The sequence below is a fragment of the Falco naumanni genome, chromosome 4 (genome assembly GCF_017639655.2).
Source record: "Falco naumanni isolate bFalNau1 chromosome 4, bFalNau1.pat, whole genome shotgun sequence".
In the NCBI taxonomy this organism is placed as follows: Eukaryota; Metazoa; Chordata; class Aves; order Falconiformes; family Falconidae; genus Falco; species Falco naumanni.
This window is the reverse complement of record NC_054057.1, coordinates 59,567,281-59,585,807: the sequence shown is the minus strand read 5'-3', so window position 1 is coordinate 59,585,807 and position 18,527 is coordinate 59,567,281. Positions and strand designations below refer to the sequence as shown.

The following is an 18,527-nucleotide window of genomic DNA, read 5'->3' as shown; positions in this document are numbered from 1 at the left end:
GTGCTCTGAAAGAAAAGAAATCTCACTGTAGCTGATCCCATCCTGAACTTCGCTGCATCCTCTAAGGGGAGAGATTGATGTGGAAAGAAATCTGATCTCCATAGCAGAACGCAATATGCCAGTCTCTAAAAATGAGACGAGTAAATGAGAAAGGCCACAATATATCTAAAAGGATTAGTTTTCCACGATGGTTAGACAAATGCAACAGGAGAAACGGGCTCTCCTTTCACAAGGACTCCTTCCCCCCTTCACCGTATCTCAGTGCAAAAGCCAGAGCAGAGACGGCTGGAGAGCGGAGCTGGTGACTTTGACTAGGAGCTGGCGAGGAGAAAGAAATGAAAAAGCTATCATCTTGATCCATAACCCCAGTCCAGGCCACTGTCTTTACCCTTCAGTTAATTCTTTTTTTTTTTTTTTTTTTTTATCCCATTGTTTGGAGGTAGGGACAGAATCTCAACTCTTGTTTGATCCAGTTTCATCTGTAGCTCATTTAAACTCGATGCTTGTCCTGGCATGTGAGCAGAGAAGATTGTTTTGACACAAGCTGCGTATTTATACGGGGATGCTGAAAAGTCCCAACTGCTTTCGATATGTCCAAAAAATCTAAAGTAAGGCCAGCAGAAACATGCTGAGAAATTATAATCGTGCATCCCAGATTGGTTTGGTGCTCCCCTGTCAATTGGTGGTAGCAGGATCAGGCTGTGTCTGCAAGAATGATATTATGAAAAGCAAAAATAAGTACATTTTGGGGTAGATGACTTGTGCAGGAAATGTTCTAACTTTCTTTTCCTGGTCTCCAGATGTTTAATGCCCTTTTATCGTAACTGTTCTGCATGTAAAAATGCATATCTCTGATCTCAATAGAGTCCTCAATAAAAAAGATATATGTTGCAATTATTAAAAAAGAGGAACCTACTGACCCTACTGTAATAAAGGGCATTTTGCCACTGAGTTTGATGAAGCCAGGATTTTAGCCAAGGATACCCAGGAAAAGGTTAAACTCCTTGAGTGTGTAAAATCTTTGGGTGAAACTGCTATATGGGTCTAAAGTAGCAGAGTAGGTGGTCAACACAAGCCCGTGAAATATAGCAGCATCCAGGAGAACATTTCTCAGTGAACATACCTCTGTGGTCTTGCACTCAAGGAGGTTAATGGAGCTAGGGCCCACCTGGGGGAAGGGGAACCAAGGGCTTCCCTGGCTCAGAAAGTAGGGGGGGATGGGCATGTGGGTGTGTGCGTTGCGTGTGTATCCCTTCCGAAATGACACGCTTCACCAAAAGCTGGCGTGCTCACAAAACTAACCCCACTGTAGCGCCTTGACCGACATTGGCATGTGCTGATGGAGTGTGGCTCCCCGAAAAGTCTCGTCTTCCTGCCAACTCCCAACCCTTTCTGTCATCAGAGAGGAAACGATAACCACTGTGGTGAAGAACCCAAGACAAAGGGGAAGGGTTTCTCCAGCACGTTCTTCTTCAGGCCACTCGCCTTCCCGCTCCCCCAGAGCAGAGCCAGCTCCAGAGCCAGTGTATGTCTCAAAGACCAGGCAGCCTGTCCACAGACACGAGCAGGAGGTGACACCAAAGTCTGCTGTTCCCGTGCTTTTTGTCACAGAACCAGAGGACAGGCAAGGAGCAGCAGCCAGAGATGTCCTCATAGAGACCAAGGTGGAAGAGAAAAAGCCAAAATGGGTTGAAGTGGAGGAAATAATTGAATTCAAGGTGAAAAAAACGCCAAAACCTGCAAGGAAAAGAGGCTCTTCCCCAGCAAAACAAGAAAAAGATGACTCGGGGGTGTTAACGTTCACATTTCCCAGCTCGAGGCCTAGGCATTCCCCAGAAGATGATCCAAACACCAACAACTCCAACAATAAATTGGTAGAACAGTCCAAATCTTTGCCTAATGACAGTCTCTCTGAAGCTGATATCCAGCCCCTGGTGTACATCACTGAGCAGGAAGGAGCTCAAGTCAGCAACGAAGACAGAAGCTCCCCGACTGGGTCCGAACAACTAGAAAATCATTTATTTATGGATTATGGAACCGAGGAAAAAAGCTTCCCACAGGAAACAAGTGCTCACTATGAGTCAGACGTGGCTTCCCCGCTGCTTGCCTGTGGGGGTGAGCCTTTGGTCTTCAGTTTTGAGACAGCTGGTGCAGACCAGCAGGAGCTTCTGTTCTCACTAGCGAGTCCAGAGGTTAAGGAAGAGGTAGATGAATCAAATGTATCTTGGCCTGTGGAAGAGGGGGTACCTGAAGCAATGCAAGATGCTCTTCCAGAAGAGCATGATGTCGTGATAGTTGACGAACCAGAGGAACTACAGACCGACGACCTTAGCACCCGGGACCGCAAAATCTTAACCCACAATGGCAAATTATTAACTCTGGAGGATCTTGAAGATTATGTTCCTGAAGAAGGGGAGACCTATGGGTGTGATGATCAGAACCATACAGCAGAGAAACCCTGCGAGATCTCTGTGCTCCAAACAGAGATTAACGAGCCAACAATTGGGAAGCCAGTGCTGCTGAATCTGGTGAGACCTGTGGTGTCCCAGCCCAGGCAAACATTTTTCAGCCAGTTTGAGGAGCATGTTCCTGCAAGCATGTTCATGTCAGCATCTAGGATAACTGGTGTGCAGTCTGTGGGACCTTCAAACATCTCTTTCCACGTGAGCGATGCCTGCATGGCAGTGACACCTGGAATGCATGCAGCAACAGCGGCAGCTTCTCCTGGTCCCTCCTTCACAGTAAAACCATCTTTCTGCACTGAAGTCCAGCTCTCAGCAGACAACGGACAGTCAAGCTTTAAAACTGAAGTTTCCACAAGAACCCTCAACTATGGGACTGTCGGCGAGCCTGTTACCTTGCACATCAGCACAGAAGACCTCTCCCAAAGCTGAGCAGATGCAAGCATAATTTTCAACACAAAAGAAAGCAGCATTTTAGAAAAAAAAACCAAAACAACTAATTACAATTGTTGTAGGTGAGGGGAATTGGTGATGAAGATCACAAGGTAACATGTACAAGGGAATACCTTTGAGGAAAATATATTTAAATACGATATGTTGAGCTTTTCCAGTCTTAAAGGGAACACGTCTGTCAGAAAAGTTTGAAATTTTAAAAGCTTTGATCAAGGTGAACATATATCATTCCATAGTGGAGTAGTGTTGGTAGATTTAGGAAAAGCCTGATTCTCCTGCCTATGACAGAAATATGAATGAATAAGTGCATTTTTGCCCATGAACTTAAAAATTACTTCAAGTGCCCATGTGTACATTACAGTGTGGCAAGAAGTTGAAAGTATCTAAGCTTTTCAGCATCCTTCAGCAGCCCAGGACAGGAGGACTATTTCCAGCTAAAGCGACCTCCTGTCACTGTATGTGCCTGAAAGTCATGAAGCGCCACACTGCTTTGACTCTGCTATACACTCTGGACACCAATTAGCTCTCAAAATTTCTTCATAAACCTTTCAACATGCACAGTCTGGTTCCATTTTAAACTTCTGCCACAGAATGAAACATACAGAAATTATTGCCTTTACTAGGGATGCAAAGGCCTGCTCAGACCCTTTGGTTGAAATCTGAATTTGACTATTGAGAATCACACTGACTTGAGGAGACAAGGGTTTCATTGTTCTCTTCTGCTTTAAGTTAAAAAGACCATCTTTTTTAAATGACTGCTATTTTCAAGTCCACTTCCTAGTTGTCTAAAGATACAGGTTTCATTAATCTGTGTTCTAGTGCAGTGGATTTATAAACCATATCTTTTAAAATATAGATTTACTTAACGTGCACCAAAAGATTAAGGTGTTGTACAAAATGACTTCTGCATCTATAATCAAACACTAACACATACAAAGAACCACAGATGTGGTCTTTGTCAATAAATATTACTGGAAGAACATTTGGTCTCCTGTACGTGCCAGTGTTGAAACATTACTCTGAATAGATTGATGTGTGATGTCTCCTGTATGTGCTAACAGGAATTCACTGCAGAGCTACAGCAAAGTAGCAGGAGCACAAAGACAGTTTAAAAAACAAACAAACAAACAAACATAAAGAAAAGAGGTCTTTACCATAAGTGCCTGGTTGAAAAATAGATCTGTTGAAAATGTATTGGGCTGCTTGGAAGCACTGCCCGTTGCAATTGCATCATGTTACTGTAGACATGTATGTTGAGCTGTCTTGTAGAGGTGCTACCTTCTGTGGAGTTTCTCTGGAGCTTTACAGGGGGGAGCGCTGATCAAGGGGAAGGCTAAGATGCGCTGAGCATGGCCCACTTCTGTTGGCTTCACCAAAAATCAATGTTTGCACAGACCTTCAACAAGTTGCTCAGCCCTGGAAAGAACTGAGCTCATAGGCTGAAATACTGGTCCCAGTTGAAGTCAGCTGGAGTTTGTCATTGATCTCAGTAGGACCAAGCACTGGCCCTTGGCAGAGATACGGGGTGAAAAGTCCCGACACCTCGTCCTGGCTGAGTTGTGTAGAAGTGTTGCAATAGAAAATGTTTTCATTTAAGTGGTGCAGGAAAACCAGAAATGCTCAGACGCAGCTGAATTTCTAACTAGCATGAAGAGAAAGAACCAAGTGAGTTTCCGCCTTGGAAATGTGCGTGTGATGTTGTCTCAGTGTTTCCCAGTGAGGTAATACTGTGGAGCTTGTTCTGGAGCCCCCCGGACAATATTGCCGCTTAGAGGGACTGGATTCACAAAAGGTGCTGGCACAGAAGAGTAGATTTTTCCTTCTGTGGTTGCACCTTGATCATGTGCTCCCTAAAACGAATGTATTGATTTCAGAGCCTTTTACTTTCGGTATCCAAACAGGATGTTATGTGTAATATCATGTGCCCTACCCTCAGAATATAGGATGCTTTTCCAGTGATTACATGTGGTAAAATAAATCAAGCCTCTTTTATGTTACTCTCCCATTTTTTATAACATCTCCTTGCTTTATACTGTTTGTTTTATAATTAAGTGATATGAAGGATATACATTAGTGCCTTTTTCATATATTGCACTGTACGTTGGAAAGTAACAGACATGCCACAAGGAAATACTTCCAAAACTAAAATTATTTCTTTTCCATTGGGTCTGATTCTGATCTCAGTTATTCCAGTATCAATCTAGAGTAACTCCACAGAAGGAAGTTAATTTGATTCACATTTGCAAAGATACTACTGAGAAGAGAATTCGCCCTATGGTAGTCTTCAAAAATATAATATTAATCCGAAAGATGATAAAGTGGGGGAAAATAAAAGTGGAGGTTTCCTCCTGTTGTAGTTGATGCTCAGGTTTTTCTAAAGGAGCTAAAAGGTTGCAGTTCAGATGGTTGTAGAAAAAATAACTTTGATTCATTAACTCAAAGCAATTAACATCTGTTTACATTTTCTTTTGCAATTTAAGTAAAAGAGAATCAATTGAAAGGAATTTTTTAAAATTCTATGCAGGACTGTTCAAAAAGTGAAAGGTTCATGACAAGTCAATTACACATACTTTCAAAATATTTTCCTAGAGGTTAAAAATTATGCTTGTGATTACACTATGTAGATAACTAATGAGACGTGTGGGGGTTTATTTCTTATAGGTGAAAACATACAGCTGTATTAAAAAATTTAATACAAAGAATGTTTTACTAAAATTCCTGCAGATAAATGGGTATTAATAAAGTGGAAACTTCAGTTTGCTTGAGGTACAATAAGAAAAAAACATACCAAAAAAAGTCAAATGCAAGAGATACTGTTAGATGCTGAGTTTATATCAATAAATGTCTTGCATCAGCTGTTACTGAACTCGCTGGGTTTCTGTGTTCTTCTCTGTTAATGGCACTTGATGGTCCATCAGCTCCAATTGACTTCAGCAGGAGCTGGGTTGCAACCCAAGAAGATTAATGCAGTTGGGCTCTGACTCCTTTTTTTTGTGGACGGTTTCAGAGGTGTTGAAGCGGCAGAGCCTGTTTTTAGGGATACCTCCAACTCAGATCTGTGAGTCGATAATTTTGAACAATGCTCATCCTCTTTGGTCCTTCTCTGAGGCTGAATTAGGTCTTCAAAATATGTGTCAGTTTGGTGTTCTTGGTTATTGGCTGAAGGAGATGTGGGGTGGGAAGGTTTGCGGCTGTGGTATTAGAACTGGGAAACAGGCTGTCCATCACTGCGATGATGACGTACCTCAGCTAATATTAAAGTTCCTCGGGTCAGCAGGATCATGGTGTGTAACAACCCTGAACAAGGAGGAAAGGGGTGGTATTAGCAGCATGGGGGAGACTTGTTGTCATACATCACCTGTGTGCAGGTACCTGTGAATATATTTTCTCTTTGAGAGATACTAAGAATGGTTCATGCCTTTCCAAACAGTTCACTTGTTAGCAGCTGTCCAACTCATAGGACAGCACCAATTGACCGCAATCACAACAGGAACACCAGAGAATCAGTTTATCTAGGAAAACATTTAAAGATCTTCCATCCGGCACAGTGCTGATGAACACTGAGGGGCAGTTTGGGACATGGTGTGAGCAAAACTTGCTTTTTCCATCAACAAACCCAGAACTGAAATATTTCATAACCAGTATGGTTATGGGGAGGACACTGAAAACAAAAATCAAGTGAGATGTCTTCACAGGGGGCTGATCCAAACATGGCCTTCAGCTTTACCTGCTGAGGTCTGCCATGGGGACGTAGCTCCATAAGGCCAGGAAAGGGGTCGAATCCAAACAGCTGGACGTGCTCCTGTGCCAATGGCTTTGAGCAAGTCAGAACCGTTTGTGTGCAAGTGCTCTTACTATCTGCTTGAACCACATGTCATTTCACGTTTGCACTCTTGCTTGGCAAGCAATCACATCATGAACGTGATGAATTGTCTTAATCTGACATGCATTTTGTCTGGCTTTATGGTTACTGGAGCGTTTCCTTAGGTATCGGGTGCCCCTTTGTGGCACCTCGTCAAGATTTGTGGAAGGTATATTGGGCAGGAGATTGGATGAGATGAACTCCTGAGGTCCTATGATCCCATCCTAGCCTAGCTGCTTCTACCAGTGCTGACCAGGGATGAAACCACAGTATTTGTCTCCTGGGTGGCCATTCCACAAAGGCATATGTTTGAAAATCCATTTTTCTGTTTGCAAAGGCTTTTGTTTTCTCTGTCTTCAGAAGCATGAGTTTCTTGAAGCCGAAGCTATATCTTCATTTGTTTAATGCTTCCCTATACACTGTGCATTACTAGACCAGGTGATTTTCCTTCTAGATTATCTTTGAAAGGCATAGGCCAGTACAAATTTGAAAGCCTCAGGTACCTTCTAGCGCAAAGCCCAGCAAAAATATTGAGATATTGCAAAGCAGGACAAATATGTTATTTTAGAGCAAGGAGTAGCTGCTCTGCCATTCTCTTAAAGCTCATGAAGCTGAACATCTCTCCCTTCTTTACCCTGCCCTTCTCCAGAGTCACCGATGAGGCTAGTGCCTGCTCACTCCTCCTCCTCCCCTGGGAGAATAACCTCCTCCTTGCACGCAGGGTCTGTGCCAGTGCAATGGGGTCACCATTGGCTTCGTGTCATTGATCTTAACGAAGGTGTTTTTGATAGAGCAGCCAACATAGGGTTGAGCTAGGAGATGGATCTTTTGTTCCACTGTCTGGGGAGAGGCCATCTGTGTGCAGTGTGGCGCAGTGTCCTCAGCCTGGTGAGATATGTCTTTCTGAAGCGTGTTGTGCCAACCTTATTATGTTAAGTCTTAGCTATGTTCCTTCTTCTGGAATAACGCACTGTTGCATCAGCTGTCTGCTCTCGGAGGGGAAAATGGTAGAATTGCAAATATTTCCATGGGTTGGATGCTGCTATTTTCTTTTTACCCTGAAGAGAGAAAAGCTGTTGTTCTTGTCTGTAGGATTGACTTCCCCACAGTCAGAGATGGAGACCACTGTCCAGGCCTCACTTCAGCGTGCTGATAAGGAGATCAAGACAGCTCTAAAGAAACTGGTGGACTCAGCGTCACTGCTGGTGACTCTTCCCCCAGACATGCGAGGAGGAGCTGGTGGCCTTGGCCTCCCTGGGTCCGTTCCTTCAGACCCAGCAGCCGGGCCCTCTGTGCTGGTCCAGGAAGCCGGTACCCAAACCCAGGCGGCAGGAGGGCATGGTACGTTTGGTGTGGGTCTAGAAAAGGTCCCATGGGACTCAAGAGGGAAACAAGTATCGAGCACACCACTAATGATGTTTTTTCCCCTTATTTTTCTGATTCACTGTGTTTTGAGCAGTGGAAGATTAAGAGAGGGCATTCAGGCCCAAAGAACATGGGGCTGTGGGTCGGGGTTAGGTCGGACACAAGTTTGGGGCAGATCTTTCTGGAAACAGGAGGTGTTTGAAAACTGTGTCTGAAGTAGAGTTTGGTTCATCACCTGCCCAAAATGGATGGATAGAGGATTTTTTTTCCACCTCTGGGCTTTTGACCTTAGACTTGCTTCGGGGGTTTTTTTTGGGCGGGGAGAAGGGTGGGTGGGATCCCTTTACATTTTTTAGAAACCATTTGTTTTTTGATTTGGTGGGATGGGTAAGGGAGGTGGCTTTACTTCTATTGTTTGCCATAAACAAGCTGAAAATGCATTGAACACCCCTGTATCGACTGTCAGAGACTTTCTGGGATGTTGAGTGCATCCAGTTCACCTGCATTTCACTGGCCCTGAAGCCTTGACAGACTCCTTAGCAGTTTCTGTGTGATTAGAATCAATGCGTGTGACTGTGTCTTGCCAGGAGAATGAGTCTTTTGTCTTTGCATTGTTTGTAAAAGAAACATGAAAAAGCAGAAAACCTTCCACTCTTCCTTCTCCTTCTGCCATACCAACTTGTCTGAGCTGTTGCTGTGTCAAGTCAAAGTAACTGTCCTCCACTAGTGTTAACTTAAAAGGACAATGTCAAGGAGCCTTCAGCCCTCAAACTCCAGGTGCTGTTTGAAAAAAAAAATATATTCTTGTCCATCCACAAGGATGGAAACATTTCATGGAATCAGACCCAAACTAACTGCATTAAAAAATGACAGGGTTTTAAAACCTTTTTTCCTTTTTAGTAGGACATCATCTGGGAAAATAATCCTCTGGTGAAGCGGGATGACTTAAAAATCATAAGTAAAATGTTATAACTACAATGATAATACAACAGGGAATGAGATGGTTTTGCAGTCCTTTCGTGTGAGAAAATGAAACGTATTATTAATATGGGGAATTATTTTAAGAAGATGGAGACTTGACAACTGTCCCTATAAGCACATGATTTGAATAAAAAGAAGGCAAATATTTTGATAGTGCTGACAACAGGAAAGCACAATCCCACCTGCCTGGAGTCTCTGACCCTGCCAATAATGCCTTGAATAACCATGTTTTCCATCCCAATGAGCTGTCTGATGTGATTTCTAGAAAATGTTGCTTCTTTCCAAACCCAGCCAGCACCAAACATCCCCAGAGTGCTCCCCAAAAGGTCCTTCCTGCTGGGGAGAAGGTCCTCTTGATTTAACCTTTTCTTCTCAGATGCAAAAGGAGATGATGTACTTTATGCTATGGGGTGAATCCAATGGTCAATATCAAAAGACAGTCTGTACTTTTGGAATGGAACATCAAACCATTTTTTTAAGATATATTTGGTAAAATAATCATAATTTAGTGGCAGATAATAATGGTTTAGTGGTGGACTTTGTAGTGTTAGGTTAACAGTTGGACTTGATGGTCCTAAAAGTCTTTTCCAACCCAAATAATTCTGTGATTTCATCATAGCCAAGAGCTGTAACTCACACTTAAATAATGTCCTATAAAGGATGTACTGAATTCATGCTATCCTTCCATCATCCAATTTCTTCCTGTCCCTACTGACTGCCTTTCCTATTTTGGTCTGTGTGTGTTTCCGTACAGAAAAGTTAGTTTTGCCCAGTCAGCGATGTGCCGCTGGTCAGTCTCTCTGATGTTATCCAAGCCCTTTGCTTCATGTGGTCTTCTTAAAAGGGTCAAATTCTTCTCTTAGCTTCAGTGGTTGCACTCAGCTGAGGTCAGAGGGACTAGGTTCTGACACAAGGCAGACTAGAGAAGGCTCCAAAGGTTTGCTCTGGCTTTCAGGTGTGTTGTCACAGGTGATGTGTCTAACTTGCCCTATTTCTGCTGCCAGACAAAGCCCAAAGGCAGATTCCCCCTGAAGAACCAAGTGTGCCAAAGCCCAGCCCCAGTCCTGGCCATGAAGGGGCAGCTGCTGGAGATGAAAGCGTGCAGGAACGCACTGTTCCTATTACCAGGTAAATACCCATCGCAATATACAGAATCCCAAATGTGGCAGACTTTGCTGCAAGAAAAGCAACTCCTCCATGGTGGAGGAAGCAGTTGGTGACTTGAACTAATTCTTGGAGTTAGTTAGTTAGTATTTATAGAATCCTGTTTACACACGCATTGTGCAAGGTTAGGAAGGGTTGGAGAGAAATTAGTTCCCCCAGAACAAAATTCTTCTTGTATTAACATTAAGTAAATAATTATTTGTCTGGTGGTTAAACACACAGGTCAGTGGCAGGGTGTAATTCTCTTTCTCTCTACTATGTGACTATGTAATGATCTTTTCTCTTGGGCTTCCTGAAAGAACATCACCAGCCACAGGGGCAGGAGACTGGTACAGAAGAGAAGGAGATGTGATCTGGGATGTACACAGTGAAGTTTATATTGAGACCACAGAAAGAACTTGTGTGTATAAGACTGAGGAGAAGACCCCAAAGACGCCAACAAGTAAGAATGAACCTTGTTTCCCTTTCCCACGTCCCATGATTGCCATTGTCTTATATTTTGGTAATAACTGTATTTTTAAATAGTTCCATTTCTTGAGCAGCAACTGCTTATTGAACAAAAATTAACAGATAAGCAAGAAGATAAGAAGGCTGAAAGTAATGTCAGTATAAGAAATCTGAATATATTCCTGTGGTATCTCTTGATTTGACATTAAGCTAATGTTATATCCTAAATGGCCAGTCCTATACATCCCATTTGAGTAACTCAACTTCATCAGCACACTATGAATAAATTTATGGTATTGTGCATGCAGCAAACCCTTGTGTCTCACCAGGTCCTCCCTATATGCAAGTGACAATAGAGGATGTGCAGGTGAATTCTGGGGAGCATGCCAAATTTCAGGCAGTCATTGAAGGAACCCCTCAGCCTACTGTTTTGTGGTTTAAGGTAAGTGCAGGCTTGTCTCTGGCTGAAGGGAGGACTGCAGTGCCGTACTTCTGGGGGGCTTTTCTTTTGCTTTTTCATCCCACACCTCTTACACTGATTCTGGGTCATATCTGTAGGCTTTGTTGAAGCATCCACAGTTCTCGCTGGAACCACCAACCATGCATCTCGCCCTGTGTTGTCTTCAGTGTTACTGTGGCTCCTTTTGCAGAGAGGGCAACCAAGATGGTTTTGGGGCCAAGATGGGCTGGAGGGGAGCCTGGGTCCTTCCTGAGAGCCACCCTGTAGTTTTGGGGTCAGGGGTGGGATTAAGAGTGGTTTATTCCAATTGTCAGTGTGACTTCCAGGCTTTGTTGTCTTTTCTGCAGCAAACTGGTAAAATGTGTGTGACTAAGGACAAATATCCCATAGAAAGGAAGGAGAAATAATTTATTATTCCTCAGAATACTGTCATGCCCCTGAAGTATGACAGTGTTCTACAGTGATTATCTGTAACTCTTCTGTCTGACTAAGTATTTTGTATGCACAAGTTTTACTCCTTTTTTTTTTTTTCTTCTGGGAAGTGCAAGGATGAGCTACTCAGACAAATATAAGAACCATAAAAAACAAGCAAAAATGCAAAGAACCCCTCCCACGCACACACACATGTGCACGTGCGCACACCTGAACACCTCAAAAAGAATAAGAACAAGGCAAGAATACAATACATCCTGTTCATATTCTTGCAATCTCTGGCATTTGCAGCTCAGGGCTACCACAAGCTAGCTGAACTGATACCTGCTTACGAACCCACGGTGAAGCTCTCCACGTGCTTATCTAGCCTCCTCTTGCCCCCGTGCAAACATCTTGCGCGTACAACGGGGTTTGCCAGTGACTCCGGCCGATGACAGTATGCTGCCTGAAGTGCCACCCCTTTGGGGCAGTTCTGCACGTATTTACCACGAGCTTCATGTGTTGGCTCTTACATCTTCTGCAAGGAGAATTTAAACCCTGCCCACTCAGTGGCTATTTATAATTCTTACAGCTCTGCCATGTTGCATTGCTAGAGCCCCCGCTCCCGGCTGAAGAGCCCCAACTTGCTCTGTCAGTCCTCACCTGGAAGCTGTTACAGAAAGAGCGCTGCTGCAACAGCACCACCCCCTGGGCAAACCCAGGGTTTATAAGATGATGCTTTCTGTCTTACTCTTCATTTCTTCCCTAAGAATTTCTAACATCTGGTACTTTTTGACTGCCACCAGGCACTGAGCTGGTGCTGCTATGGAGTGATCTACTGTAAGTCGAAGATTTGCTCTGGTGTAATAAGGAACAGCTCAGAGGCTGATATTTCATGGGGGGGAATAGGGCTGCATCACTTTACATTTATTGTATTATATATGTTTATCTGGCATTTTGCTGCCCAGACAGGTGGCCTCATAAGGTACTTTTGTCAGTCTTCATTAACTGCTCTCTATGTCACACACAGTCCCTCCTGTCCCTTTTTTTAATAGTATTTCTTAATATATTAAACAGCACAAGTGCCAGCACAAGCTGGAGACCAGGCAGGAGCAAGGTGCTCCCTGAGCTGACCGCTCAGGCATGGTCTGCTGGGAGACCTGAAGAATAAGCCACACAGCCCTGGTGATCCTGCCCAGGCCTGTATTCCCACAGTGCGTTATGATATAAAAATGTTACTGGGTGGCGTGGAAGCAGAGAAGCAGTTAGATATGGGGGACTGCTTCAGCCAGCATTTTGTTCATGAGACTTTGCTAGCCTAAACAGTGTGTTGTAGCTCTGCTCCTCTAGCTTGTTTCTTGAAGAGAAGAAACATCTGTTTCCATCTTGTTTTTTCCTGCGCCAAAATGTCATTTCATTCTTTCAGGGCACTTCATTGCTGACGGACAGCGACAGGGTCCATCAAGGGAAGGAAGGAACAACATATTTCTTAGTCGTGGACGATGCTGTCTCAGAAGATGGTGGTGTTTATACCTGCGTTGCCAAAAATGCAGGAGGGGAGGTTTTGTGCAAAGCAGAGCTTATTGTACATGAAGGTAATGTCATTCTTTCAGCTGCAGGAGTTGCTTCCATAGCCATTGCAATGTGTGTTCTGCTGCAGTCGTCTTCTGGTACCTACATGGTATCTGCTCTGTATTCGTGTGTAGCATTTGTGTATTACCAGTACAGCAGGATCCAGTGTAAGAGCAAGTGATCTATTGACCTTCTATATATACACAAATGAGATAATTTTTTTCTGTACTTCAGACTACTAGACAAACATACAATGCCAGAGAAATAAGTGAGGCCATGCCTCTGGTGCTGTTCTGCTCTTGAGCTTGGCTCTTCTGATTTATGTCAGGTGAAGATGCAGCCCCAAAGTTCATATTGATGGGTTCTGTCACTGAACAGCTCCACTGAATTCTGTACAGACATTTAGAGCCCTGTAATTATTCCTGCCTTGTCATGTAATAACTTTGCACACTATTAGCAAAGCACTGTTGTGTGATTATTAACACTGATCTTTTCCTTCATTTCCAAAGCTAAGAAAGACCAAGCAGCAAAGAAAGTGGCCACCAGGAGAAAGCTCCATTCCCTTTATGAGGTTAAGCAGGAGATTGGAAGGTAAATGAATTTTCCAGCTTTATAGCATCACTCCAGATAATAACTGATTGCCCATCTGAGTTGCTGAGCCTGTGTAACCAGAGGCAGGGGTGGGCTCAACTGTGGAAGAGTCTGAAAAGGTGAAAGTACTGGCAGAAGTAGGAGGTCACCCCATTGCAGATGTGCTGGAAAAACTTTCCAGAGGTTTCTGACAGAGTATGGAGGTGTCCATACAGCCCATAGGTCCAGGTAGCACCCACCAGAAAAACCACCAGCCAGAGGCTGGCAGGATAGGTGCCAGGCATGGCTCCTGGGCAGTGTCAGCATCCCAAGCCCATCGCGATGTATGCCCAGGCACAATGTCTGACCACGGATGGGATCCAAGAGCATCTCAGCCTTCAGCACGAGGCTGTCATCACCTGAAAGGGCTTTTCCCTTGATGTGCACTTGTTGGTGTTGTGGAGACAGCCAGGAGAGGGCAACAGCACCTCACACACGGGAGAATGAGCTTTCCCTGTCGGAGACCTCAAGCCCTGAGTAGCAGGAGCTGGCAAAGGCTGGGACGTGGAATAGTCTGTACCTGCTGTGCAAGGGAGCTTGGAATCAAGTCTGACCAGGGCTCGTCCTTTCTTTTGTACACAGGGGTTGCTTCAGCTTTGTGAAACGAGTTGTGCACAAAGGGAACAGAGTGTCTTGTGCTGCCAAGTTCATACCTCTGCGAAGCAAAACGAAGGCTCGAGCGCATCAAGAGAGGGATATTCTTGCCTCTCTGTCCCATGACAGAATTACCAGGCTCCTGGATCAGTTTGAAACACGGAAAACACTGATTTTGATTCTGGAGTTGTATCCTTGTCTATGCTGCTTGCCTGGGAAGTATTAGGTAGAGGTCATTTATTAAATAACTAAGCAATTAACCAGTTTTAGAGTTTGCCTGAGATAAAAGGATATGCACAACCTTTCTCTGTGCTGCAGGGTGGCACAGCTCTGTGAGCTCTTCACTGAAGTACTATGTTTCTGCTGGTTTAGGAAAAATCATGGTACTTGTATATACAAGTATGAATGAGTTGTCAAGCACCAAAACGCTTTTATGAAATATTTGGAAGTTAAGGACTCCGTTTCCATGAGATCCAGTCTGAGTGAGCACCAGGAAAGTGCAGTGCAGAGCAGAAAAGCCCATAGCCAACACGTAGGTTTTAGTACAAATGATACCGTGCTCCTGCTTGTAGGGAGCACAGGTTTAGCGCTGCCAATTCTGCAGGAAGGATGCTGCTGCAATAGAGACTTTAACAAATTACATACACATTACATTGCCTGAGATCACCCTGTGAATTCTGCTGTTAGCTGGATAGCAGTGGTTACAAAGTAAAAATAAGCTTTGAACTGTAGTTCAGTTTTCCCTTAATGCCCTTGTCAGATGCTCCAGCGAAGAGCTCCTTGACCGTTTATTCAAGAAGAGTGTTGTCACTGAAGCAGAGGTAATCTTTCTTTCTCATTTGAAAGTCCAGAGCTGGTGGGTACCACCAGAGTATCTTCCAGCTGCATTTTCCTTTTTGAATATGAGGAACGTTTTTCAACCAGTGATAACCAGTCAAAACAGAAACAGGTTTTAAATTGTGCTCCCATCAGCTTTCATTACTAAGTTGAGTTTCTTTGGGGAATAACTGGAACCAGCTAGTGGTGTTGATCACCAGCACTGCATCCAGCCTAATGCAGATTATATTCACTCTATTACCCTAATTTCTTTGCTGTTACCTGGCACTTCTGTGTCTCCACTTGCTTAATAACATTTTATCCTCTCACAACTGTACTTCTATCCCCTCCCTTTCAGTCTCCAAATCAAGGGCTGAAATTATGGTTTCTAAGGGCTTTTTTGAATCCTTGGTGCTCAAAGTTCAAGATGTTTCACATTTCCCATCTAGCAGCCAGGTGTCCTGTCCCATATTTATTGGTAAAATCGATTTTTCTTAGAAACACTCAGAGGGAAGCATCATAAAATGATAGAATGGTTTGGGTTGGAAGGGACCTTTAAAGATCAAATGTCAACTAACACTATAAAATGCCAAAGGTAGAGAACTTCCAAAGCTGAAACTAACTGTAAATATTCACTCTTTATTCAGTCATAGTCAGATTTGATTAACATATGGTCAAGAAAATAGGTTTACTGTACAGTTTCTAAATGTATTTGTGTTTTAAATGTGTTTGCCTGATTTATACCAAGCCAGAACAGAGTTTGAGTTAGATAACTTAGTCGATGCAGTTCATCAAACTTGAGGATTTAGATATCTTTTTTTTGCATGTTTGTAGGGTTGTTATTTTTAAAGGGCTTTTTGACCTATAGAAGGCTCCAGCAAGGCAACGTGGTCACACATTCCACAGGGTAATGTTTGGCTTACATCTTATTTCAACTGCAAGACTAATATAAGAAGTTCAGTCTAGTTTTAGAAGTATTTCTAGTTCTTACTCTTCCTCTCTCATATATTACAAACGCTGGTGGAATCAGGGACCCTCTTATTTACTATTAATGTTTAATAACTGTTTAATAATTGATGTAATTTTTAGGTCAAGTTGTATATCAAGCAAATCTTGGAAGGAATCAGATATCTTCATGACAACAACATCCTTCATTTGGACATTAAGGTAATGCGCAATGGCAGGTCTAGCTTATCAAAGCCTCCTGTTGGTCAAGGAATGAGCATTCTCTGTTCAAATCATTCTTACTTACAACTGAAAATAGTGCCTGCTTTCAAGAAAAGTTTCTCCCTTGTATTTCATTTGCTAGCCGCTGAATATCCTCATGGTTTATCCTGAAAGGGAAGACCTTAAGCTCTGTGACTTTGGATTTGCTCAGAAGATCACACCGTACGAGCCTCAGTTCAGCAAATACGGGTCTCCAGAGTTTGTTGCCCCAGAAATTGTTTCTCAGTCACCAGTGTCAAAAGCAACCGATATCTGGTAACCTGCCATCTTTCTAAAAAGCATTTGCCCTAGACAGCCTGCATTTCCATTTATTGTTAATAAGTAAATGGAGTATTGATAACAGCACAGGAAGCTGAAAGTGAACACTGAGAATGCAAAGCCCATTAGGGCTCTTTAAAGCTCCTTCTATCTATTTTGTTCAACTACAATTGAACTCTGACAGCTAATTAATGCAAAGGAGCATCTTAGCGAGGATTATCTTTATTAGAGGGAGGATTAGGGACGATGATCCTAAGGGGCTTTCTAGAAAAGGTAAACAAACTTTAAAAAAGTATTTTGAGTCTTCTCCTCTTTCTGTGCTTTAAAAATGGAGGATTACTTGAGAAAAAAGATTTTGAAGGGAAAATAATTGGAGGGTGAACACAATAGGTTTGGGGATTTATTTACCTTGGAAAGGTGAGGAGAATAAGGTGATCCTACTGTGCCAGGGTGTCTAGTGGCAGGAAGAGGGGCTGTGTGCTTGAGAAATGGAAAACAGTGATGAACACCTGACATTCGTGTCCCCTCTTTCCTCAGGGCCGTTGGAGTCATCACATATTTAAGGTAAATAAATTTTGGAAAGACTCATTTATTATCCATTTGTCAGTCAGAGCCCTCCAGTACCTTCAAGTGAGGGATCTGAGTGAAACATTGAGTCCTTCTATAACGAGGGCAAGTTCTTTTGTGGTTTTCTCCTTTCCTTGCTCTTTCCTGGTTGCTCAGAGCTTTGGTCATTATCCCTGCTTGAAGACCTGACAGCTGCCCTCCTTGCAGTTAGCAATGAGAGCGGTGGATGAGCTTCAGTCTTCCCCTTACCTGGTTTAGCCAACACCCTGCTGTAGCTGTGCAAAATCAAACCCTTAATTCCTTATCTGTGAAACAAAGGATAAATAATTCAGTTAAGTGCCATGTAATGCTGGGGTGAAAGATGCTCTGTTAGTGGATGCGCTGCTCATAAGCATTGCAAGTCCCACGCACGGAGTCCCTCAAGCATTTTAAAGCCCCATGTTAAGTGTTTATGTTTCTGTCATTTGAACAGCAAATAAAAGTCTAAACTCTGTCTCCTTTTATTTTATGGTGTTCAATAAATAAGCCTAACGTGCAAGTCTCCATTCGCTGGGGAGAACGACAGAGGAACTCTTCTAAATATCCAAAATGGGGAAATTTCATGGACCATTCCTGATTTTGTTCACTTGAGTGAAGATGCAAAGGACTTTATGAAAAGGATCCTGCAGCAGCACCGCGAGTGAGTGCCCTTCTGTGCTTCCTACAGCCAGTGTGAAAAGATGCTGGCATCTCAGCAGGCAGATCTCAGCTCATCAGAGCTGCGGGTGTTTTGAAAAGTAGAAAGCTGAGTGAGATGTGGTGCTTTATGCCCTAATTCTGCTCTGTTATTCCCCATTACCCAAAACGTAACTTGGCAATTTGCCGAATGGACCTGTTTCTGGTGTGTTTATGTCCTTACTCCCTGATTCTGCCAGGCAGACGAGTTTCTGAAATGATGTAGAGAAGTGGGAAGAACAAGGATTGATATAGAGGGAGTTATGCAAGAATTAAATAATATTAACCATATTTATTAAGCAATTTCAAGTACAAAAGGTGACTTGAAGGCATGTTTGCAGGGGCTTAATTTCATTTCTATTCTTTCTGCTTGCTGCCAAAGCTATTTTTGCTCTGGCCACCTAGAGAGTCAAAGTCAGTCTTAGGACTGCTCTCGCCACCCGTGAGCAGGCTCCCTGCAGAGTGCCATGGGGTCTTCCAAGGATCTGCAGGGAGTCTCAGGCTGAAAATGGAGGATCGTTTCACCTCAGGGGAAGGAAACCTT

General features: G+C 43.3%; 1 protein-coding gene across 1 annotated transcript in view; it reads left to right on the top strand.

The window, feature by feature from the left end:
- The window catches only part of OBSCN (obscurin, cytoskeletal calmodulin and titin-interacting RhoGEF), a 185,715-nt gene that overhangs the window by 149,313 nt on the left and 17,875 nt on the right, over positions 1-18,527 (top strand). Inside the window, 12 exon segments of the mRNA XM_040591699.1 lie at positions 7,870-8,118; positions 10,128-10,251; positions 10,587-10,729; positions 11,064-11,176; positions 13,032-13,200; positions 13,687-13,768; positions 14,390-14,590; positions 15,162-15,222; positions 16,307-16,384; positions 16,527-16,699; positions 17,240-17,266; positions 17,796-17,948. Of these exon segments, the coding sequence (XP_040447633.1) occupies positions 7,870-8,118; positions 10,128-10,251; positions 10,587-10,729; positions 11,064-11,176; positions 13,032-13,200; positions 13,687-13,768; positions 14,390-14,590; positions 15,162-15,222; positions 16,307-16,384; positions 16,527-16,699; positions 17,240-17,266; positions 17,796-17,948 (1,573 nt within the window).